Here is a 25,480-nt window from a genome sequence, read left to right on the forward strand (position 1 = left end):
GGGAATGCTACCAGAAGCTCTGCATGGAAGCTAATTCGAATCCGCGGGGCACAGCCTACCAAGTTGTAATGAACAAGATCCGCGGGCGAAAATCACCTCAGGTGACATGCCCACGGCTCTTGTTGCAAATAATTACAACTCTTTTCCCGCAGCAGGAGCAGGATAAAAGAGAACCCCAATTGGCAGCTCAGCAGGACGTCTTTTCGATCCCTGATATTACCGAAGATGAACTTTGGGAAATCTGCAGACGTAATGGGGATAACAAGGCTCTGGAATTGGACGCAATTCCAAACAAGGCTCTGAAGGTGGCGGTCAAGGCCAGACCAAGGTGCTTCGCAAGCACATCTGAATCGTGCATGGCGGAAGGAGTATTTCCCGCCCAGTGGAAGAGGCAGAAGCTGGTGTTGCTACCGAAGTCCCAAAAACCACCCGGCCTGCCCTCTTCATATCGCCCTATTTGTCTCTTAGACACCATGGCGAAGAGGTTGGAGAGGGTGGTATACAACAGGCTGCTCCCGTTTATCGACCTTGCGGGTGGTCTTTCAGAGCGGCAATATGGGATTCGGCGAGCCTGTTCTACGGTCGATGCAGCAAAGGTCGTGGAATTGTCTCAAAATGCAATGGCCTTGGGCAAATGCTGTGCTCTGGTGACGCTGGATGTCAAAAATGCTTTTAACTTAGCCAACTGGGGCTGGATTAAAGGCGCTTTGGACAAACTGGGTGTTCCTAGTTACTTGGCTCCGCTAATCGAGAGTTACCTTTCGGACATACTTCTCTGGTACGAGACGGACGACGGGCCGAAGGAGTACATTGTGACAGCAAGTATGCCTAAAGGTTCTGTATTGGGACCACTGTTGTGTAACATAATGTACGACGGAGTGCTTGGCCTACGCCTGCCGGAGGAGACAACGCTGATTGGTTTTGCAGACGACTTGGCGGTAGTTGCAATTGCAAAGCATCCCGAGGACGTGGAGCTTTATGCAAATGAAGCCATTCATACCATCAAGTCATGGTTACGAATGGCCAAGTTGGACCTGGCGGACGAAAAGACGGAGGCGGTCCTCATTACCAACCGTAGGAAGAAAAACACAGTTACTATCCAGGTTGGTAATCGTGAGGTCGTCTCAAAATCGGTTGTCAAATACCTGGGGGTGATGATCGATGCCAAGCTGAGTTTCAAGGGACACTTGGATTATGCGCGAGAGAAGGCAGCAAATGCCAGCTCATCCCTTGTAAGGATGATGCCTAACATGGGATGGCCGAAGTATAGTCGCAGGCTACTCGTCGCGGGAGTGGCGAGGTCGATCATGCTATACGCGGCCCCTGTCTGGGCGGCAGCATTGAACCACGCTGTCAACCGGAGGAAGATATGTTCGGCATACCGACCAATTCCGCTAAGGATGTACAGCGCATTTAAGACGGTATCGACGGAGGTAGTGTGTGTCATCGCGGGAATGATCCCTATAGATCTTCTAGTGAGCGAGGCACACTGGCTCTACGAAATACGGAAGGCAAATCCAGCCGAGGTGAATGCGGATTTGCGAAAAGCCATCAGGAGAGAATTGTGTGGCAAGTGGCAACAACGGTGGGATATCTCCGACAAGGGCCGGTGGACCCATACATTAATCCCGTGTATCAAGAAATGAGTCGACCGAAAGCACGAAGAATTGAATTACCACCTGACACATTTCCATACGGGACACGGTGGCTTTAGGAAGTACTTGTATTGCTTCGAGTTGGACGAGTCTCCCAACTGTCCTGAACGCGGTGCTACACCCGAGGACCCGAAGCACGTTATGTTCCATTGTCCCAGATTTCTGCAGCAGAAGGGGAGGTTGAACAGCGTCTTGGGGGCGGACATCGAGCCCTCCAACCTGGTGGAAGAGATGCTGAAGTCGGAGGAAAGCTGGATGGCGGTAAATGAGGCAGTAGGCGTGGTGCAATCAAAACTCCTGGAATTGGATCGTGCTCAGAAGGTGTCGCGACGGAGACGCGACATGCGTGCGGTGTAGCGAACCAGAGTCTCCCCCGCGAAGTAACACTTGACGGTGGTCCCGTGGGGAGGGGCGGAAGAGTGGGGGTGGGTTTAGTGAGTACGAATCCCACACATTGCTGCAACTTAGCGCAGCAGCGTCTTTCTACGATTTCCACCTCCATCCACACAAGATACATATATATATATATGTATCACATTTCCCTCTTTGTCTCGGCCGGATGAGCATCGAGGTGTATAAGGCTTTATCCTGCTGACTTGTTGGTAAAACTTCCGCACCTGGTGCGGTTGCTTCCTGTATTTTTCAAGTTCACCGACTTGTTGGTTCTCCCAGGCTTCCTTTTTCCGTCTGTGAAGTCGCTACTCCGCTCGACGGAGTTCGTGATAAGTCTCTGCGCGTGCAGCATTACTCCATTCGATTGTTCCGTTCCGTTGCTAGCTTTTTTTGCGGCTAAGGCCATGTATGTTTGTGGGCGTATCAATGCTAACGTTCTTCAGGTGATTGTGAAGCTCATTTGCTTATGCTTCATCTCCAGGTCCTCTGTTGACTGCGGTTATTGCGGCATCCATTTCCGTCTTATAGGTGTTGCGGAGGGCTGTGTTGTGGATGGCTTCAGTGTTAACTCTCACCTGATTGTCAGAGAGGATCCTAGGTGGTGTTGTTATTCGAGCTCGGAGCACTATGCGAACGAGGTAGTGATGCGAGTCTATATTAGCCTGCCTATATGTTCTCACATTCATCAAGGCTGAGAGGTGGCGGCGTTCAATCAGCACGTGGTCAATTTGGTTGAAAGTAGTTCCGTCTGAAGAGGCCCACGTATGTTTGTGAACCGCTTTCCGCGCAAACCAGGTACTTCCAGCAAGCATCATTTGGATATCATACTTGAGACAGGCTTCGAGGGTCTGCTCAACTGCCTCGTAGAAGGGATCCTTCTCCGACTCTGCAGTCTACTCTGTAGGGGCGTTAATGAGGCTTATATTTGTAAACTTGTCCCGCAAACGCAGAGTGCATAGCCTCTCCCTTATATTTTCAAAGCCGATAACAGCAGGTATCATTTTTTGGCTGACTAAGAAACCTACTCCGAGGTGTAGCGGCTCTTCTCCTGGAAACCGGTCCCTGTCGATCGCATCTCTTGCAACGCTGTTACATCAGCCCTATGTTGGGACAGGGCATCGGCTAGTTGCTCAGCAGCATTGGGTCTGTACAGGGACCGCACGTTCCATAAGAAAATGCGCGAGTCCGTCGCTGTGTTATCCATCCAGTCCGAGGCCCCTTTCGTGGCTTCGTAACATCGGTTTTCCGTTTAGGGTTGTCAGCCCTACACAACCCCCAACCTGGAGGACCAGTTGGTACATTTTTTCCCGTTTTTAAGCGCAGGAGACTTGCCTTCATCCTTCTCCGTCTGTAAATTTTCACAAAGAAAGAACTCCCAGCGATCACCATGTGGAGGTGGAGATAGGGTTTGGTAGTAGAGCTGTTGGTGTTGGTTCAGCAGGCGTTTCCCAGGTTTTATGCTCCATCGTGGGTACCAATCCACGTTTCGCTCTGGGACCTATACTACCCGCCAGCGAAGGGTAGACAACACTTTGTTTTTCCAGAGCCAATGGGGATTTTATAAAAATCTCACCAGCTCAAGTCGGGAAAGTAACCTCGATCTGGATCAGGCAGACGACTTCTGGAGAAGCGTTTGGAGCGAACCTAGTCGTTGGAATTTAGAAGCAGCGTGGCTCCCATATCTACATGCGAGGTCCTCCGCGAAATGATCATGCCTGACATAACTGAAGCTGACGTATAAACAGCCCTTTGAAAGGCAGATAATTGGAAAGGGCCAGGAGTTGATAAGATTCACCACTTCTTGCTGAAGCGGTTCAAAAGCACTCACAGGATATTGGCAAATTATTTTAATCAGATGATTGTCGATCCCAAATTAGTTCCAGAATTTTTCACCAAGTAGACAAAATATCGACCAATTATTTGTCTTCCTACTATCTACAAGGTTTTTTCTTCACTTTTGTGCGCAAACATCTCAAAACATCTTGATGTTCATAAATTGATAGCTGTGGAGCAAAAAGGATGCACAAAAGGCTCCCGACGCTATAAAGAACAGCTTGTAATCGATACGGTCGCTATAAAGCAGCCTGTCCACCAAAAACGAAATATATCGACAGCCTACATCGATTATAAGTCAGCCTTTGACTCGATCTCACATTCGAAGGTAGTACAAGCGTTACGCTTGTACAAAATCAACCCGAATGTCGTTCTTCTCCTAAGAACGATAATGAAGAATTGGCGCACGAAGCTATCGGTATCCTCACAAACATCAGGAGAGATACCAATCAGGCGTGACATTTTCTAAGTCCACTATGGTTTTGTTTGGCTTTGAATCCGCTATCCCATCTTTTGCATGAAACCAAATATGGGTTCCAAGTCAAACATGGCATATTGTCGAAATGTACATTAAGCCCTTTAACGTATATTGACGACATCAAATTGTATACCAAAGACGAGGAACAATTTCGCTCCTTGCTGCACATCACCATCCAGTTCGGCAGGGATATCGACATGCAGTTGGGTTTGGAGAAATGTTGCATAAAAGCAATTGGGAAAACACACTGACAACCGACACCCAAAATAACATCCAAATTGAGGGTATGGATTCGGACGTCTAAAAATACTGTGGCAATAATTAAATCAAAGTTACTGGGGAATTTAAACGGCGTCTGGATCTTTTCCTGAAAACTGAGCTATTCGGGAAAAATAAAGTTATGGTGATCAACACTTTCGCATTCCCGTCCTTCTTTATACGTTCGGTGTGATACAGTGGAGTAATATAAGGGTAGTTCTTGTAAGCAATAACATGTACAATAGGGCTACCGAAAAATTGAGGTTGGGGGAAAGACGGTTCGTGGGCTTTTTTAACTATATATATATATATATATATAACCTGTCGTGCCAGGTTAATCCTGAACTAAGTTGCAAACGCAGAGCTGCATGCGACCAGGCGCGTGTCACGAGTTGCGGATAATAACATCACCCACCGGGTCAGCTACGAATATTGGAAGATGATCTTGTAAATGAGTAGCCGCGGACAAGCAGAACGTTCCCTTTTCTGTACGTCCTCCCTAACCTATTCTTTTTCTGGGGGAGTAAATCTAATTAACAAACTTGTAATCCGGGGTGGAGGACTGGCAATGCCTATGGAATGAGCTGTAGTGACGTTACACTATATTCTAGCGGCTCCCCTTCAAATAACTTCCCTACTTTTGGAGGTAACCATGGGATATTGCAACATTGGGGCTCTGTTGCAGGGTTGACTGCCTCCACAGCACTCGTGGGGACAAAATTGGGGATAATTTTTCAAATTCTTTTGATGTGACCCCAGGGACACGAAGACAGTACCCAACACGGTTAAGGGTGGTTCAACAACACCAGAGCGGCTCTTCGCACTTGGATATTTTGGCGGTTATGCCGGCAACCATCAGGGACGGGAGACCTAGGCGTCGTATGGTTTGAACGAACCAACTTAACGAATTTATCGTCCACGCCTATTACCGTGTGACGGATTTGGAACGAAATCCATCAGGGTACAGACACCGACTCCATGACGCGTTCATAACCCGATTCCCGGAACTAAGTCACGTTCCGGAGCAGAACGTTGTCAATCAATACCGGGTGATAGTGAAAAATAATGAAGTTGCCCTACCAACTAGGTAACAAATTTTCCACGAAGTTTCACTTGAGCTCGGTTTGGAGTCATCAACTTATTGGACTGAACAAAGGAGCAATACGAATACTCCACCAATAAAGCACCCCATCAACCCAGTAATCAGGAAAAGCTTAATGGCGGGGGATGTCAACCCAATTTATTATGGGGCTTTGACCGCATTCCAGGTCGCATTCACTAAATATGCTGAGATTCTCCTAGACGCGAGGCCAAAGAGTACAAAACTAAAGTGTACTTTCGTAACTGCGAAAGACGGAATTTTGGTATCACTTGCTGGGAGATTTGACGTTGGGCGACCAAACTGCCAGGTGGGAGCAAGATCTGTTGAAGTCGTTCTGGCTGCGATGACCTCCGTAGAGCACCCAGGCGGCCCTCGCGTCCGTCTCCAATTCTTTGATGCGGCTGAGGTTGTCTTTCAGCAGGCGCAGAAATCCTGAATCTGCAAGACCCGATCTCTTGTCGAAGACCGGATCACTTGGGAGCCTTGGGTTCTCCCCGTATACAAGCACCACGGGGCTGGCACAAATTCCTCTCGGCGGGTTGTTCGGAGGCCAGGTAGGACGAGAGGCAAGAGCTGAGTCTAGGACGCATCGTCGCGAGCCATAATGGTGGCTTTCAGCGTCCGGTGCCAACGTTCTAGTATCCCATTGGTATTGCCTCAGGCTACCGCGTAAGCCTGTCGATGATTGTGAGGCAATACCTGAAACCGTGCGAGTCTCGCAAAGGGCATACGATGTCGAGGTGTAAGTTGCGGAAGCACTTGGTAGTGCGGGGTAATGGGCCCACTTCTTTTCGTAAATGGCTGGTGACTTTACACTTCCGGCATGCGATGCACTCTCTGGCCCAGGAGTTGATGTCTTTATTCAGGGAGGGCCAGAAGTATTTGTTGGTCACTAACCGATTTGTCGTCCTGAACTGCGTGAAACAATTCCTTGCCAAAGGTGCCCGGAATGTATGGCCGGGGTCCCTTTTCCGCGTATTCGCTGCAGAGAGAGAGGTTCGAGCCGAAGATGGGCAAATCCCGAAATTTATATTTGGGGTTGGATTTGCGGCTCTGAACTACTGCGTCATCTACCTGCGCCTTGGCGATAGCCGAGAAGTCTAGTGAGACGGGGATGTTAACTTCTGAGACACGAGACAAAGCGTCAGCAACTATGTTGTCCTTGCCGGACATATGCTATATGTCGGACGTGAACTGGCTTATAAAGCTCACGTGGTGAAGCTGACAAAGGGACGCTTTGTTGGGCGTTTGTTTCAAAGCATATGTGAGAGGCCTATGGTCCGTGAACACTGTGAACGGCCTGCCTTCTAGGGAGAAGCGGAAGTACTTAATGTACTTTTGGTGAAAGGCAGCACCTACTGCGATGTCATAGACATTAACAAAAACGGCAAGGAGCGTATCTTGTCGAGGAAATGCCAAGAGTGTAGCATCAGCCAGTTGCGGTCGGGATTTATAAATCGCGCGGACAGCCTCTTCAGACCACATAATCTCTCGTGTGTCCTTTGTTTTGGGTTCAGACAAGTACACGTTCAAAACGGACTCGTTTTGGGCGGCCTTGGGCAGGAAACGACGGTAGAAATTCAACATGCCCAACAACCTCCGCAAATCCTTCACAGTTTTCGGACGCGGAAAGCTTGTAATCGCTAGCACCTTGTCTGGGTCGGACTGTATTCCTTCAGGGGAATGAAGTGGTTGTGGAATCTCACCTGTGTCTGGAGGAACGCATTTCTCAACGTTTATGATTAAACCAGCCTCAATGAGACGTTGAAAAATGCACTCGAGATGAGCTAAGTGCTCAGACTCTGAGGAAGAAGCGATCAATACATCATCCAAATATACGAAACAGAAGTCGATGTTTCATAGGACCGAGTGAATGAACATTTGAAAGGTTTGCGCCGCATTGCACAACCCGAAAGTCATTCGTGTGAATTCGAAGAGTTCAAAGGGTGTGTATATTGCCGTATTTGGAATGTTTTCTGGAGCTACAGGGATTTGGTGATACGCCTTGGTGAAATCCAAGGTCGAAAAAATGCGGCAGTTAGCGAGATGATGCGCAAAGTCGTGGATGAGTGGAATAGGATATCGGTCTGGAACAGTCTGTGCATTTAACCTTCTGTAATTAAAGGGGCATCATTCGCCGTTTGGCTTAGGGACCATATGGAATGGGGAAGACCACCAGCTGTACGAAGGGCTGCAGATACCCTGTTGCATAAGTTGTTCAAACTCTTTCCGTGCAATAGCCACCTCCGGGATGGTAGGGGACGCACCTTCGAGAAGATGTGTTAATGTGGTGATGCACATTGTGTTTCACTGGTTTAGAGAGACTATATTCGGTAGTAATCTGGCTGAACTTTTGGAGAAATGCCCGAACACGAGAGTCAGTAACGTCCTTGAAAAGTACCGATAGATTGTTGTTGGGAAGAGATGAGATTCTGCCTGACGAATTAAGGTTCGTTGAGGAGTCTACAAGGGACCTGTTCAGCAAGTCCACCATTAACCCATAGTGACACAAGAAGTCTGCGCCTAAAATGGGGAAGCTGACATCCACCGGGATGAATCGCCACGATTGGTGTTGACCTGAGGTATTTAAATCGCTCATTTCTGGGTAGACACTGCCGCTGACAGTGATTGTGTTTGTTTCTGGGGATCGGTCGTCAAAAATTCAGTTTTGTTTAGTTTCAATCTGAGACCTTGCTGCATGAGGCGATCATTCCATTTTTGGACAAGTTGCTCGAGATCCTTTTTGCTATTAGACGCTAGGAAATCACTATATGCATAAAGCAGTGTATAGGGCGTTGGACGTTGGATGCAACTTATAAACTAAAAATGTACATATAAAACTGCGTTACACTTCCCGAACATTTTTGGCCACTTACGTGTACAGTCCAAAGATGCCCTGATTCTAACTACCAGCGTGATAAAACAGTCCATCTAGAATGGAAATGTCAAATTGTTCAAGTGGCTCAATACTCTCCCGACCTAAATATTATTTAAAGTGTATTATTTTTTTCATTGAACATTATATAGGGGGGGACAATTTGATAACACTAATATCCAGTTGTTGCCATTAAAAGAGCCTGGCCTACAGTTTCTCTTCAAGATATTGGGAATTATTATAACTCTTTGCTAAATCGTATTTATTATTATGAATAATCTCGGAAAGATGGGTAGGTGTTCAGTTGATAGTAAGACGGCATACCGTTGCGGAAGCCAATCACTTCGTGCATAAACGTATTTACCAACCCGCCTCGCCCCCTTCGGCCCACTCTAACAACCCTCGCGCCCCTTTCTACACCGAGCTGAAAAAGAGAACAGGGTTCTAGAGCAGGAATTTACCCTTTTATAAAAACTGGAAGTGTGCTTTTTCATTAGGACAATATGCAACGGTCTGATCTTTCGTTTGATACCCCGCACGGTTTAATTGGAGAAAACAATGTTTGCACTACTCTTTAACGTTTGTCGCTCGTAAGAAGCTACTTGGTGGTAAAGTATATTTGTTAATCATTATGATTTCTATTATTTTATTCCCATTTGTTGAAATGTACACTTATACATATGACTACCATTGACTTTTGCAACTTTACACCCCATAAGAAAAAAACTACGACTATCAATTTATATTTACGCTGCAGGTATTTACAATATACTTTACAAAAAATTATATTAAACATAGATTTTATATGCGGAAGCCAATAAAAAGCTGCATTCAACCAACACGAAACTCGCACATTCTACCTTCTCCACTGCATGATATAATATAGGAAACTGAACACTGTACTCACCAACTCCGGCATAAGGTTGCATACCAGTATAAGCAGAGTGCTGCAGTGCTGTGTCACCGTTAGAAAGACCCTGCGCTGGGATGGAAAGATGAAGTGCATGAGCTGAAAATAAATCAGAAAGGTTTACAAGCTTTATTACACACACCAAAATAATTTTTCTGAAACATACCGCATGTAAATTTACTTTGAAATAAATAGTACATAGTGACAACAAAATCCTAGTTGATTTGTAAAACAAACTGACATTATTAATAAATGTTGAACATTTACAAGTAAATGCCATATTTTAAAAGTTCAGGGTAGAAGTAGATGGGCTTTGCCTCTTCTTCACTAGCTAACACCGGTCTGATCATATACGTCGATGCGTTAGATGGTGATTTAAAAGCTGCTGACATCACTCGGAACAAGTCTATGACCACGAGAAATGGCGAATTATGTCTAATTGATCCAACAGCGTCTGGTGCACCAATTACTAATATTAAATCTAAGTTACTCAGAATTTCGCTATGTTATTGGTATAACATGCTGCCCCCAAGCCCAGGAGAGGGTTTGAGGCAACGAACTTTGTACTGTCCTCAGTAAAGCAAAAATTACATGCAGAGCTTAGGAGAAGGGATAAATAAGTATAGTTTGAGGTATTCCCCTATTTTAAATTTTTCCTGATCTCTCTTTGTCACAGATCAAGCCACAGACTGACCAATAAAATGCCTCGGAAAAATGCTAGGGCCTTCTTCAAGAAGTGGAGAAGGGTTCTTGACACATGGACGGTGTCAGGGCGTAAGTTAATTAGACTGAACAAATCTAATATGTGTTTGCACGCTAAATATTGGCACTCTCACTGGAAACGCCGAAGAACTCGCAAGTGCCCATCGGAAAAGGCGCATTGATATCTGCGCTCTACAATACACGCGATGATCTGGTACTGGGCTATAAATTTCTTTTTTTGGTAGCCCAATACTGAATACGATGTTAGAGTTGCCATTTCTAAGGTTTTTTGGCTGATGAAGCTCACCATAATATCAGCTGATCACACTATTCACATCTTGACCGCGTACGCATCAGAGATAGGTCGACCTAATGCCGAGAAAGATGCCTTTTGGCACGTCTCGATGCAAGAACTTGTGACATGCCTGCTGATGACTATATTAATATTGACCTTAATGGTCATGTAGGTGAAAAAGCAGACGGCAACAGGTGCCATGGTTTGGCGCACGCACTGAGTGTGGCGAGAGTTTAGTCGACTGTGCGGACACTCATGACCTTGTACTTGTGAATACAGGGTACATCATCTTCCAATATTTCATAGTGGGAACAATCGCAAATCGACTATATTCTCATAAGACGCCGACTTTTTACCACAGCCACTTACTGTAGAGCCGTTCCCTATGAGACCATTGCACCTCAACATCGGCCGTTGATTGCCGTCTTGCGAATCAAGCCATCGACAGTAAGAGGAACGCGCTGGCTCGCCGCACATTAAATTGTTCCAATTTCATGAGAAGAAATGATCTCACTTGCGCCATTACTAACCATTACGGAAGTTAAAGAATCGTGGCCTATACGCTGCTTTATACAGATAATTTCCTAACGCCTAATAGCAAAAATGATCTAGAACAAAATGAAACATGAAACATGGTCTTAGATTGGATCTAAAAAAAAACTGAATTTTTGTCAACAGGTCTCAATGAATCACTGCCAGTGACAGTGCCCAGAACGAACCGATTTAAACATTTCGGATCAATGCTATCAGCGAATTGTGAATTGTGCTATGAAAATGCTTGAGGCATTAGCGGAACCTTGATGAAGTGGCGTTCCACAACTGGTATTCTCTATGATCGACATATCAACGGGCTTCTTAAATCTAAAATTTTCCGCAGTGTCGTTCGTCTAGTCGCCCTCTATGCTTCTGAGTGTTTGACTATGACTATAAACTATGAACGACGTTTCGGGGCATGACACCCTTTGATTACATACGAAATGGGAATATTCGCGATTGCTACGCTGGATGCTGCATTGAAAGCTTCTCGACTGAATTCAGAGCAGGCCTTTGGTCGAAGAAAATGGCGGAACCGACCACGACGAGTCGACCTCGCTTGTGAATGGGACAAAGGCTAAAGAAAAAGAAGAAAAATCTACGTTGGTAGTGAAATTTGGGTGAGTCTGAATGTTGTCCTGGAAATGGACGGGTTGCGGAAAAACAAAATCATGGTAATCAAAACCTTCGATATTGTAATGTTTCTAAATATTTTCGATGGGATACAATGGAGTAAGACTAATTTAGAGTCTTTCAGCAGATGGGTAAATTAAATTATTAACCTAATTATCTATTAATTACCGCGGCAAGCCTTATTAATTTTGAGGGGCAATTACCGGAATCTGTGTTTAATAACCGCGTCGCATCTTCTCTCAGAATTTCTAGACTTTCCCAGGGTCCAAGATTGTCGTTCGGTTTGTATGCCGCAAGAGTTCAAGATTTTCGCGTTGAATGGTATGGGCTTTCTCGACTATGTACGCCGCCACTGATCATATGCACGACTTTTGTTTCCGAACACTACTTACCGCTTCCTTGATGTGTTTATTAAATCTAGTCGTTTCACGTGTTTCGTCTGTTCTATGTATATTTTATTACAGTCGCTGCACTTTATTCGATAAATCCCGCTTTTTTCCTCCGCTGCCAAAGAATCCTTGACGCTTCCCAGTAAATTCCGCAAGGTGTACGCTCGACTCGAACCTACATACGACTTCTAGTTGGTATTTTTTTACCCAATTCCCCCCCAAATTGTACCAACTGGTCCTCCAGGTTGGAGGTCGGGTAGGGCTGACAACCCTACACGGAAAACAACTTGTTACGAAGCCACAACAGGAGCTTCGGACTGGACAGATTATACAACGACGAAACCGGCAACGACAACGGAATAATGATTTGCCCATTTTCTCATGGAACGTGCGCTCACTGTGCAGAGATGAAGCTGATGAGCAGCTAGCACCCTGTAACAGCGTTACAGCAGATGCGTTGGACAGGGACTGGAGAAGAGCCGCTACACCTCGGAGTAGGTTTCTTAGTCAGCCAAAAATGAAACCTGCTGTTATCGGCTTTGAAAATATAAGCGAACGGCTTTGCACTCTGCGCTTGCGGGGCAACTTTAGAAATATAAGCCTCATTCACGCCCCTACAGAGGAGACTGCAGAGTCGGAGAAGGATACCTTCTAGGCAGTTGAACGGACCCTCGAAGCCTGTCCCAGATATGATATCAAAATCATACTTGGGGATTTTAATAGCCAAGTGGGGACGGAGCCCATATTCAGGCGATACGTTGGCTCCCATAACTTACACGAAAATACAAATGATAACGGGCTACGGATTATTCAATTAGCAGGGCCACACGAAATGGTTGTTGGAAGTATCTGGTTTGCGCGGAAAGGGGTCCCCAAACATACGTGGGCCTCTTCAGACGGAACCACTTTCAACCAAATTGACCACGTGTTGATTGAACGCCGCCACCTCTTAGCCTTGACGAATGTCAGAACATATAGTCAGGCCAATATAGACTCGGATCATTATCTTATTGGCACAGTGCTCCGAGCTCGAATAACAACACCACCTAGGATCCCCTCTGAGAATCAGGTGGGAGTTAACGCCGAAGCCATCCACAGCACAGCCCTCCGCAACACCTATAAGACGGAAATGGATGCCGCAATAACCGCAGTCAACAGAGGACCTGGAGATGAAGCATCAACAAATGATCTTCACAACCACCTGAAGAACATTAGCATTGATACGCCCATAAATATACTTGGCCCCAGCCGCAAAAAAAGTCGGAACGGCTGGTTTGACGATGAATGTAAGCTAGCAACGGAACGGAAGAATGCCACATATCGAGTAATGTTGCATTCTCAAAGAACGCGGCACGCGCAGAGATTTATCACGAACTCCGTCGAGCGGAGAAGCGACTTCACAGACGGAAAAAGGAAGCCTGGGAGAACCAACAAGTCGGTGAACTAGAAAAGTACAGGGAGCAACCGCACCAGGTGCGGAAGTTTTACTAGCAAGTCAGTAGAATGAAGCCTTATCACCTCGATGCTCATCCGGCCGAGACAAAGAGGGAAATCTGATTTCCGATAGAATGGGCATATTGCAGCGATCGGTTGAGTACTTTGATGAGCTACTGAACAACCAGAACATCGGCGAGTTGGAGTTCCCGGAGAATGGACGATTCCGACCATGACCGTCCGGTTGTGGATAAAATCCGGCTCAATAGGTTACGGCGGGCGGATCACTTAATCCGTATGGATGAGGATGATCCCACCCGGAAAGTCTATAAGGGCAATATCTATGGTAGAAAAGGAAGACGAGGCAGACCCTGCCTAAGATGGAGCGATGGCGTAGGCCAGGACGCCAGACAGCTTTTAGGGATATCGAATTGGTGGACCTCGGCGCAAAACCGGGATGTCTGGAGTTTCTTATTAAGGCAGGCCTAGACCGGATACCGGGTTTTGCGCGGTTGGTGATGATGATGATGACTGTAATAAAATATACATAGGACAGACAAAACGCCCGATAACGGCTAGATTTAATGAACACATCAAGGAAGCGGTAAGTAGTGTTGTTGTAGTTTGGAGTAAGCTGCTGGTCTATCAATAATCGCTGGCGTTGACAGAATTTTGGCTGTTAATTTGGCAAGTGAGATTACTGCTGCAGAGGTTCATAGCTTAGTCTGCGTCCCAGCTGCCACAGTTATTCATCTCAATAATCAGCATCTTAGAGCGAATAACAGAGACACGCGCAGGAGGAATTTACCGTTCTGAGTGTTTCAACTCAACAAAAAAGCCGAAAAGTAGAGAAAGGAGATCGTCCGTGTCATGCAAGCATGGAAATCCATCACCACGTATGCAGAGATTGGTTGCCAACGTAATTAGAAACTACCATCTCCCTAGTGATGTGTCAATCGATTCTCGAGGTGCTGAAGCACAAACTTGCGGTATACTCCAATCGCATGCGTAGGTAGACCTTTCAGCGAAGGGCAGACAACACCTTGTTCTTCCAGAACCAACGGGGATTTTATAAAAATCTCACCACCTCAAGTCGGGAAAGTAACCTCGATCTGGACCAGGCAGAAGAGTTCTGGAGGAGCGTTTGGAGCGAACCTAGCCGTTGCAATTTAGAAGCGGCGTGGCTCCCACATCTTACACGTTCATGCGAGGCCCTCCCCTAAATGACCATGCCTGACATAACTGAAGCTAACGTAGAAGCAGCCCTTGAAAAGGGAGGTAATTGGAAGGCACCAGGATGGCCTGCAGGCAGAAGACTTCTGGAGAAGTGTTTGAAGCGAAATTATACAAAATTTCGCAGGTAACTGGAAGACGCCAGGAGTTGATAAAATTCACAACTTCTGGCTGAAGCGGTTCAAGAGCACTCACAGGGTATCGGCAAATCATTTTAATGAGATTATCGCCGATCCGAAATTAGTTCTACGATTTTTCACCAAGAGGATACCTTCCTCATCCTCAGGAACAGTGTGCTTCTTGTCCTTCAAAATGTCACCCAATTACTTGTCTTCCTACCATAAAAAGGTTCTCACTTCAGTTCTGTGCACAACTATCTCAAAACATCTTGATGTTCATAAATTGATAGCGAACGAAATAGCTTGGTAGCCCGCATTGATTATAAATCAGCCATTTTCCAAGGCGGTTTTGTTTGGCTTTGAATCCGTTACCACATCTTCTGCATGAAAACCAATACGAGTTCCAAGTCAAACATGGCATATTGTCGAAGGGCACATAAAAGTTATTTAATGTATATTGACGACATCAAATTGTATGCCAAAGACGAGAACCAACTTCGTTCTTTGCTGAGCATCACCATCCAGTTGAGCAGGACAGCGGCATGCAGTTGGGTTTGAAGAAATGTCACATGAAAACAATTGTTTGGGGAAGACACACCGGCTACGAACGATACAGCCATAATAACATCCAAATTGGGGATAGGAATGAGAACCACGTCTACCTGCTATGGCAATGATGAAATCTAAGTTGGCGTCTGAATCATGAACACTGAGCTACTCGGGAAAAATAAAATCATCGCAATCATTATCGCATTCGTCGTTCTATATACTTTCGATGTGATACAGTGGAGTAATACGGATTTAAAATCTGTCAATAGACGGGTAAGTAGTAGGGTAATCTTGCATACAACAACATGCACAATAGAGCTGCCGAAAAATTGAGGATCACCATCCCACGTCACCAGGGAGGATTTAAAAACGTTCCAGCAAGATCAAGTGCACTCTTTTCGTGAGTTTTTCTTCGAGTAGCAATCCTCTACCCAATTACATCAGACTACCATTATGGCAGATACTAAATTATCTCCTTCAAACTTGTTGTTGTCGTTTACTTTTGTTTGTCCCCTGGGACCTGGTAGACTGACAGCCCAAAAAGGACTTGATACCACCCAGGAAGTGCATCAACTGGCTGATGGCGTGTACTTACCCTATGTTACCTGAAATACCTTATCGTTTATGGCAAAAGAAATAGGCCAAACACAAATTTATTGAATTAGATTCTTTCTTTATTAGCCAATACACTTACAAAGACATGAGTGTCAGAGTCTACCTGGACGGACTGGACACTTGTTACAAGCTTCTCAATATTAGTCGTTAATGTTTTGCGATTATGAGCGTTTAGTCGGTAATGAGCTGCAATCGTTAAGTTTTTTGGCAGCCAATAGCCGTAGGGTCAGAGCTCTTACTGTACAAGACTATCTTGTCAGTCCTTATGTATTTCTCGGAGAACTGGGTTTTTAGGAAAAAAAGAAATTGAGAACTCTAGGCCGTGTTCGAGAGAAGAATCCTCCGAAGAATATTTGGCTCCCTACATGAAGATGGACAATTCCGTAACCTACATAACGACGAAATCTATGAGCGATACAATGATCTCATGGAACGTGCACTCTCTATACAGACCGAATACAGCTGAGCAGCTAGCCGATACACTGTCCCGATATAAGGCGAATGTAACAATGTTGCAAGAGATGCGATGGACAAGGACCGGTTTCCTGGAGACGAACCGCTACACCATATATTATATTATAGCCGCCAGGCAGTAAGCCATGTGCTCGGAATGGGTTTCTTAGTCAGCCAAAAAATGAAACCTGCTGTGATCGGCTTTGAAAGTATAAGCCTCATTAACGTCCACAGAGGAGACTGCAGATTCGGAGAAGGATACCTTCTACGAGGCAATTGAGCGAATCCTCGAAGCCTGTCCCAATTATGACATCAATGGCCTATACCAAAGAGGCTTCACTCCAGGCAAATCAGCAACAGATCAGATTTTCTCTCTGCGGTAAGCGATGGAAAAACTGTTGGAATATGGACAACAGTAGCACCATCTATTCATCGCCTTTAAAGCCGCTTAAGATAGCATAGCCAGGGTAAAACTGTATACGGCCATGAGAGAATTCGGTATCCCGACGGAATTGATAAGACTGAATAGGCTGACCCTGACCAATGTGCAAGGCCAGATAAAAGCAGCGGGATCACTCTTAAGACCATTCAACATCAACAACGGTCTAAGACAACAGGATGCCCTATCGTGCGTCTTCTTCAACCTGGCCCTAGAGAAAGTGATTCGTGATGCCAATGTAAATGCGAGAGGCACCATCCTCTCCAAGTCCAGCCTACGCTGACGATATCGACATCATGGAGATCTTGTGTGCAGCCCAATGAAGGCAAGACAAAATATATGGTGGTAACGTCAACACCAAAAGCCAACCAACTGACAACATCAAACCGCACTGGTTAAACGGGAAGAATAAAGATGGAAGACTACAATTTTGAGACCGTTTATAATTTTTCCTATCTAAGGTCAAAAATTACAACCGATAACAGCTACGATGATGAAATCCGCGCTCGGTTGTTGTCAGCCAACAGAGCCTATTTCAGCTTACAAAAACTGTTCCGCTCAAAACGTCTCACCATAGGGTCACAGCTCTTACTCTACAAGGCTATGATCTTGCCAGTCCTCATGTATTCGTCGGGGACTTGGGTTCTTAGCAAGAAAATATACGAACTCCTAACTGCACATAAGGATGGAGGATTCCGTAGCCTTCATAACGACGAAATCTATGAGCGATATCATGATCGTCTGGTTGTGGATAAAGTCCGGCTCAATAGGTTGCGGTGGGCGCGTCACTTAATCCATATGGATGAGGATGATCCATCCCAGAAAGTGTACAACGGCAATATCTATGGTAGAAAACGAAGACGAGGCAGACCCTGTCTGAGATGGAGAGATGGCGTAGGTCAGGACGCCAAACCGGGATGTCTGGAGTTCCTTATTAAGGCAGGCCTAGACCGGATACCAGCTGTTGCGCCGTTGATGATGATGATGAGATAATAGAAGAAGGATCACAATCGGACTCTATCCTCTTTAAAAAAATATAAAGGATCATCAATCATGCGAGGATCCGTACTCAATAGACCCTGCCTGAGATGGAGCGATGGCGTAGGTTAGGACGCCAGACAGCTTTTAGGGATATAGAATTGGTGGACCTCGACGCAAAACCGGGATGTCTGGGGTTCCTTATTAAGGCAGACCTAGACCGGATATCGGTTGTTGCGGCGTTGATGATGAGATAATAGAAGAAGGATCATAATCGGACTCTATCCTCTTTAAAAGAATGTAAAGGATCATCAATCATGTGAGGATCCCTACTCAATAGGATTTGTTGAATACTTAAATACTTGTTATAACTTCTACACTTTCCTCCAGAGTATATCACTTACACCAGAAGATAATCTGCTCATTAGTTTCCCTAACATTACAAGTATAACATATGTCAGAAGCGATGTTTCCAAACCTCTGAGAAAGACTTTATTATATATTATATACCAGAAATATTGGTTTGATGACGATTGCCTAATTTTTCCTTGGAAGCTGTAACTACACGGGTGGCCTTCAATTTAATTATAGGTAAAGTCGCCAGGTAAATATGATGTTGGCGAAAAACTGTCCTGTCACCCTTCACGTTTTTCCTTTGAAATTGAAAAGTAGGGAATGGGATCCCATGTCGAATGTTACTTCAGTCCAACAGACGATCGACATGTGGAAAGAGAAATCCATTCACGGAGGTCATATAAAAAATTTGTTGCTGCCAGGCAATGACATCGAAGCCTCCAACAAATAACTGACTAACGGTGTACTTTTTTATGAGGCCGAAGCATTCCTAACTTCGCTTCGCTCCTACAAAAAATTGCAAACGGCACATCCTTCATAACTTCGCAACTAGCACATAACATTTGCGTGCAGGATGTTGAGTATCGAGCACACCAACGGTCATATCTCCATTTGGAAGATTCCCCATGATAACCTTGCGTTGAAGTATAACTTAGTGGTAAACTATCATCCTTATTATAAGTATACTCCGCAGAGAATCTTGGAAAATTATCGGGTTAAACTACTGTAGGACGACACTATTGCCCCCGACCACAGTGTTCATCACGATAGACCCGATCTAGTTCTACTTCTCTGGGATGGAGGAGCGTGCTTACTAATCGATGTAGCCGTGCTGTTTGATCGGAATACTGTTGAAAAGCAGGAAAAAAATGCGGATCTACGGCCCCTTGGCGGATGATATAAGGCAGACTTGGAGACTACAAAAGATCGAAGTAGTCCCAATGATAGTCTTCATTGCTAGTTCCAAAATTCTGTTAGGATTTCTATTCAAACCTAGAGCGTTATTAGCGATGATCCTGCCTCATATTTCCGACGGTCCCTCATTGGGAACTAGAAGTACCATGCACTTTAATGGTGAGTATACCGAGTGGTAACCATTTCTCTCAGAAGGCTCTGTCGGCCCTATTATTACCATTATATTAGCGTTTTTGCCACTGTCTGAAGAAAAAATATTAGCGAAACTCAACTGGATAGAGGGGCGTCCAATTCAGGAGGGACTGAAGATAATATCCAAAGACATGCATCACAACGATGGCGCACATATTTTAAGCAGTGACGTGAAAGTTCAAATCTGCCGAAATAACTAGAGACTGTTACCGGACAGTACCATTCGGACAATAGCGCTAGTAACAAGGATGACAGCCTTTGGCATCTTAATATATACCCCAGTCCTTAGATCGATCATCTTCAGTGCCCTATGCATTTTCAGTGTTTTATATGCGGGACTAATGCCGACGCTAAAATAACCACTGCGACTACTTAAACTAACGATCAATGTTAGCATCCAGTGGTGTTATTTGTGACCGACAGATGAACGAACGTTTCAAAATTTAGCATACCCCCTGTCGCATTTCATGGTTCTGAGTGTTGGACGAATATAAAGATGTTGTGTGGTATTAGTCTTATAACACGCCATGATCACATGCGAAATGTATGTATGCGATCGATATGGGGCTGCACCTATCGTGGAAAAATTACGAGAGTGGTATTAGCATATAATTTACCAAGACTGGTCTGAACATTGAAGTCGGGAGAAAACGATTAAAAGACCGGCCTAAACAACAAACGCTTTCGACTCCATCCAGATTAGATCTATTACCGAGCAGAATAGCGCAAGCGCCGAGAAAGAAGAAGATGCCGATCTTCTACTGGAGGGAAGTTACAGTATTTGCTTTCATGCAAAAGATGGCATAGGGGATTCAGCGCTAAACAGTGGGCTTATAAAGCCGGTTTGATAGATTCCATACTTGACTGATATATCTCTTAATGATTGTCACGATGTGGGTATCTTTGTGATCCAATTCTTCATAACTGCTTTTAGGGGATGTACCACGCTCGGGTTGAGTCAGTCACACGCTGACTTATAGTTGATGTAAGCTGTTGAGATGTTTGGTTTTCTGTGAGCACTCTACTTCACAGCTACTGTATCAATTGTTAGCTGCTCTATACATCCTCTGGAGCTTTTGCGCATCATGTTTGCTCATCGGCTATTCATTTGTGAACATCAAAATTTTTTAATTGGTTTGCGCAAAGAACTGAAGTAAGAACCTTTCGGATGATGGAAGTACAATTGGTGGTTCTTTGAGGATGAAGTTAGTTACCCTTGATGGAAAATGGTGGATTGCGTCAGAAATTATTAAACCAAAACGATTTACCGATTTCCCCTGAGTGTCCTTAAACTGCTTCAGCTGAAAGCTGCGTATCTTATCAACTCCTAACGCCTTCCAAATACCTGCTTATTCAAGGGATACTCCAATGTCACTTTCAGAAATTACTAATATGATCATTATGGCCAGGGCCTTGCGTGATCGCATAAAGTGGGGGAACCATGCTACTTCTGAACTGCAAAAGCTGGTTTAGCTCCAAACACTTCCCCAGAGGACTGCTGCCCGATCCGGATCATGGTTACTTTCCAGGTTGATGAAATTTTTACAAAATCCTCTTCGGGCTTGGGTGAATAGGACGCCGCTGAAAGTTTTTGTGATATCTCCAGATGTGATTAGAGCATATCGCAAGTTTCTGCTCCGGTATCTCAAGCCTTTTAGTAATCGCCATATTTTTAGAGAGATGGAAGTGTCCAATGATATCTGTAACACATTTATCCGCTCTTGACGATTGACTTCCAAGGCGAGGTTGTGTAATAATTTTTGTCTACTGCTTTGGAAGGACCAGAAGGGTGGTCCTTTTGCGTATACCTCTTTCATAATGTTGGTTGTTGGAACGAATAACTGCGGCAGCAGCAACGTAATAGGCTAAGTTATGAACCCCTGTCACGGTAATTTCGCTAGCCCATGATATTATCAGTTTCCGAAGTAAACTCTGTGGTCTAGTGTCTGGAAGAATCTCAGCATATTCTGTGAATGCGACTGGGAATCCATGCGGCCAAAGCTTCATTATAACTTGGTTCATCATCCACAGTTACCAAAACTTTTCCTGACTATTGGATTTATAACGCCTTTCAAGTTGAATATTTGAATCCTTTGATCAATCCGGTAAATTGAAAACTCCACGCCGAGCTGAAACTAAACAGAAGCAACAGCAAAAATTCTTTGGCTAGATGGTACTGTTTGACAACGTTCCATTTTAGAAGTCCTAGTTTCAATTTGGTTATAAACACGCAGTCCATGTCTATTCTCTACGAAATTCCGTTTCAAATCCCTGACATGTTGGTGGGTGGGGACGATAAATATGTACAATTAGTCCCCCGTCCCTGGTGCGACATCAGAGTCAAAACTGCGAGCTATCCAACCGTGTTAGCTATTCTCTTCGTGTCTTTGGGATTCTACTAAAACATTTAAATTAGTGTCCCTAATTTTTTTCTTGCGAAACAAGTGGACAATTCAGCCATACAACAGAATCCCACTCATGCTATGTCGCATGGTTACCCCCAGAACTAGAGAAGGTGTCTACAAGGGAGCTGCTGAAATACAATGTAATGTAACTGCAATTCATCCAACTCCTTCACCCCTGATTACAATTTTTTTACAAGAACAAAGAAGAAGAAGAAGAGGAGGAGGAGGAAAACAAACACAAAGGGAAACGGTCTGCTTGCCTGAGGCTACTTATTTACACCCGCGGTATTCGTGGTTGACCTGTTATGCCGTAATCCCATAATACGTAACCATGACAGACACTTAGTCACAAATACACTTTGCACAAAATGGGTGGGTGTGGCCGCCAGACTCATGAACGTCACTGATTTAAAATAAGAAAGTACACGATTGTGGATTTCTAAAAGTGGATTGCTTTCGCAAGTGAAGAACTCTACGCCAAAAGTGCTTGTTCGAAAAAACATGTTTCGCTTATTGGATTTATAAAACTGTTTTCACAAAATTATTTGGAACAAGTCGGGAAAGTCAACTTTGAGCTACTGTGACTTTGTTAGTGATAGTATGATTTTGATCAAACTTGGTGATAATATGCTTCATATTATATTTTATACCACTACCACCACCACCATTTCATACCACTACCACTTTTATAACTCTGGGATAAACTTAAGGAGGGTTTTACTCAATTTCCCCAAAAATATGGTAATATACTATTATTAATTTAATTTGAATAGATTTCGATATGGGGAGTATTTTGAGGCCTGGGCACCATATAGTGGCAGCTTCATGATTTTTTTTCAGATTTTTCGGTTGGGTAGTTTCTGAGAATGGCTCCGTTAAAGAAATCATCACTTTCCACCTCTCCCACTCCCGCCTTTTTAACAAATCTCAAAACTAAGACCGGCTTCGGAAAGTACAAATCGAGACTTTTTATTTGATACCCACATGACTACATTCAGTGAAAGAAAATTTTACACCCCCCTTTTACTTGCATGGAGACCCCCCCTAAATTCAACCTAGAAGGATAGCACTCACTGTATGTCTGAGCGTCCACAGTTCCCACCTTTTCACCAAATTTCGTGTCAATCGGTATAGCAGTTTCTGAGAAAAGTGCTTGTGACAGACAGACATTGAACCGATTTTAATAAGGTTTTGTTTTGTAAAAAAAACCTTAAAAAATGCTGGCCCATACTGACTAAGTATATTGCGGGCATCGTGCACCTATCGTACAACATAAGGAGAATCAGCATGTGTGTTATTGGGCACGATCTCCATCGACATTCCGGCGAACGAGGTTTGATGCCTCAGCTATGCAATCGACGAGTCCTACGCCTACCGTCAACAACTGACACGAACTGAAGCAATACTGGACTGGCACGAGAGATAGGACAATTCATTTAAAGAATACTGGACTTACTGAATTATTCGAAATGTCTCAAATTGGATTAAACGTCGGCAGAAAGGTTAGCTACCTAACCCTATTCCTAGGCGGACACGGAGAGTAACGCGCATATCTTTATCGCTTTGGGCGTGACCGCTCTATATTGACCAACATGCGATATGATTGTGGATGATGTGAGGCATCTTGTTTTTAACTGTCCGAAATTTTCTGCGCTAAGAGCCGAGACAGAAATTGTCGACAAATATCGAATCTCGATCTCGAAAGCGTCTAACACACCTTGGAGAGCAGTGGAGCTGATCCACAATATGCTGGGGAACAAGGAGCTTCGGAGGAAAGTATTAAGTAATAATACGAGCCGCAGTTCGTAACTGATCTTGCTTCGCGATAATACTGGAATGGGAGTCTGTGATTTAAGCAAAGGGAAAGAAGGTGGCTTTATTCGGTAGAAGTCCCCAATAAATGGATTAAAGTAACCAGCGGTAAGTTTTGAAGCTTTCGATTTCTCCACGTTTTCCAGTCTATTTTAAAAATTTGGCAATATACTACAATTAAGTTTATTTGAATATATATTGGAAAGACGCTTGAATTCCATACAAGAAATTCATCCTGATTTTTTAATGTTTTGAAGTTGATGTTTGACCCCAAGCTCTCTCATTTTGCAACTGGTCTTAAAACAATCTTTCGAGAAAGCACTGACTGATACTGTTCCATTGATACCTCATACATATAAATCAGATATACAACTTTTACACTCCTTTTTACAGCCCCCCTTTAAACTACAATCAAATTAATGCCATTCGCTGTATGCGTGGGATTTCGTAGTTGGCATATGTCCACCAAATTTCGTTCCAATCGGTGTAGCCGTTTGGGAGCAAAGTACGTGTGACAAACAGAAAGATAGATGGACTGGCAGACAGTAAACGAATTTTAAACCTTAGAAATATACCGGCTCGATAACGTCCGTGGTGGCGGAAAAGTCCTGACTTGATATTTCCCCTGCCTCAGAATTTTGGTTAATTTCATGATAACTGCGTCAATGCAATACGAAATCAAAAGTAATAAATTGCAATTAGAAGGGGGAAAATAAAAAGTAAGGAAAGATAAAGTTAAGTAGAAGTAAACTAATAAACAAATCGAAAACCATATGTTCGCGGTTTCAGGTATTCTGTGTATTTCTTATATAAGAGTATCTGAATGGACATTTGTCCCACTAGTACGTATCTCGAAATCTTTTTGAGATTACACATTTACTTTGGTATGATACTAACCTTAAAACTCTTAGATTGCAGAAAATGTGTACAAAACCTACAAGTTTGATCTGTTATCAATTTAATCGAGGCTTCAAGTCAATTCATAACAAATATAGTCGTGTAACACTATTAACTTTATTCGAACAGATGCCGATGTGCGTATTTCCTACACTACAATACGGTTTCAACTTTGTGATTTTTCAGTTTGGTAGCTTCCAACTTCTGCGTCCCCCTTTAAGACTCATTTCTGACTGGAAACTAAAAGGAAAAGTCCACTTTGAATAATCTAATAAATGGTGACTGCAGGGCTTAATATCTTAACCTCGGTTCCTTTCAATTGAGAGCTAACAAAGTCCGTAAAAACCAACTCAATCAGTCAGCTTTCATATAAATTCTGCCGTCTGGTGCTTCCACTTTTCCCGCTAAAAATGGTGAACTCGAAGACGACTTATTTGCATAGGTATTAATTAAACTCATCTACTAAATTATTTAGTTAACCTCGGTGATATAAATCTAAAAGATTATTGAATTCGATACACCTCTTTCTGGTCGCGCGAATTTCCCAACAGCACTGTAAATGGACTCAGCACCCGTAATCGCTTTTACTGCGTTCCTATCGAACAAAGAAACTCCAGCAGTGGTGCTTCCCGCGAGCCGGCCTGCACGCCGACCTGAAACCATGTTCCATGCAGCGTCAGCCCTCCACAGCAATACTTCTGCACATAATGTTTTGATTTGAAATCAACATTACCAAGTCGAAAACTGGAAGCTCGGCGCTTTTTGTATGAATACTTTTGCTGATTTTGATATAAGAATATTTGGTCCAACGACAGGTCCATTTATATGTATACAGTTTATAACGTATATTGTCGAATATACCCGATTTTCAATTCAACGTGTTACTGACATTTGATATGAAAGTCTTGGGCAACTGAAAGTTTGTTAATAATAGTAGGATTTCCAGTATGATGCTTTCTAATAAAGTCTTAAATAATTTTAATCTTAGTGCAAAATTTTATGGATCTTGGAAGACCTTAAGGTGGGTT

At 44.1% G+C, this 25,480-nt stretch overlaps 1 protein-coding gene across 16 annotated transcripts in view; it reads right to left on the reverse strand.

Annotated features, from left to right (window-relative positions):
* LOC119648834 (CUGBP Elav-like family member 4) overlaps positions 1 to 25,480 on the reverse strand; it is a 666,752-nt gene that overhangs the window by 215,916 nt on the left and 425,356 nt on the right. For all 16 annotated transcript variants that reach the window (XR_005249062.1, XM_038050698.1, XM_038050701.1 and 13 more), the window contains one exon: positions 9,502 to 9,603. Coding sequence is in view for 15 of the 16 variants with exons in the window: in XM_038050698.1 (XP_037906626.1) it covers positions 9,502 to 9,603 (102 nt within the window). In the remaining variant the exon portion in view is untranslated. The remainder of the gene's footprint in view (positions 1 to 9,501; positions 9,604 to 25,480) is intronic.

Source organism: Hermetia illucens, chromosome 2 (genome assembly GCF_905115235.1).
Source record: "Hermetia illucens chromosome 2, iHerIll2.2.curated.20191125, whole genome shotgun sequence".
Lineage (NCBI taxonomy): Eukaryota > Metazoa > Arthropoda > Insecta > Diptera > Stratiomyidae > Hermetia > Hermetia illucens.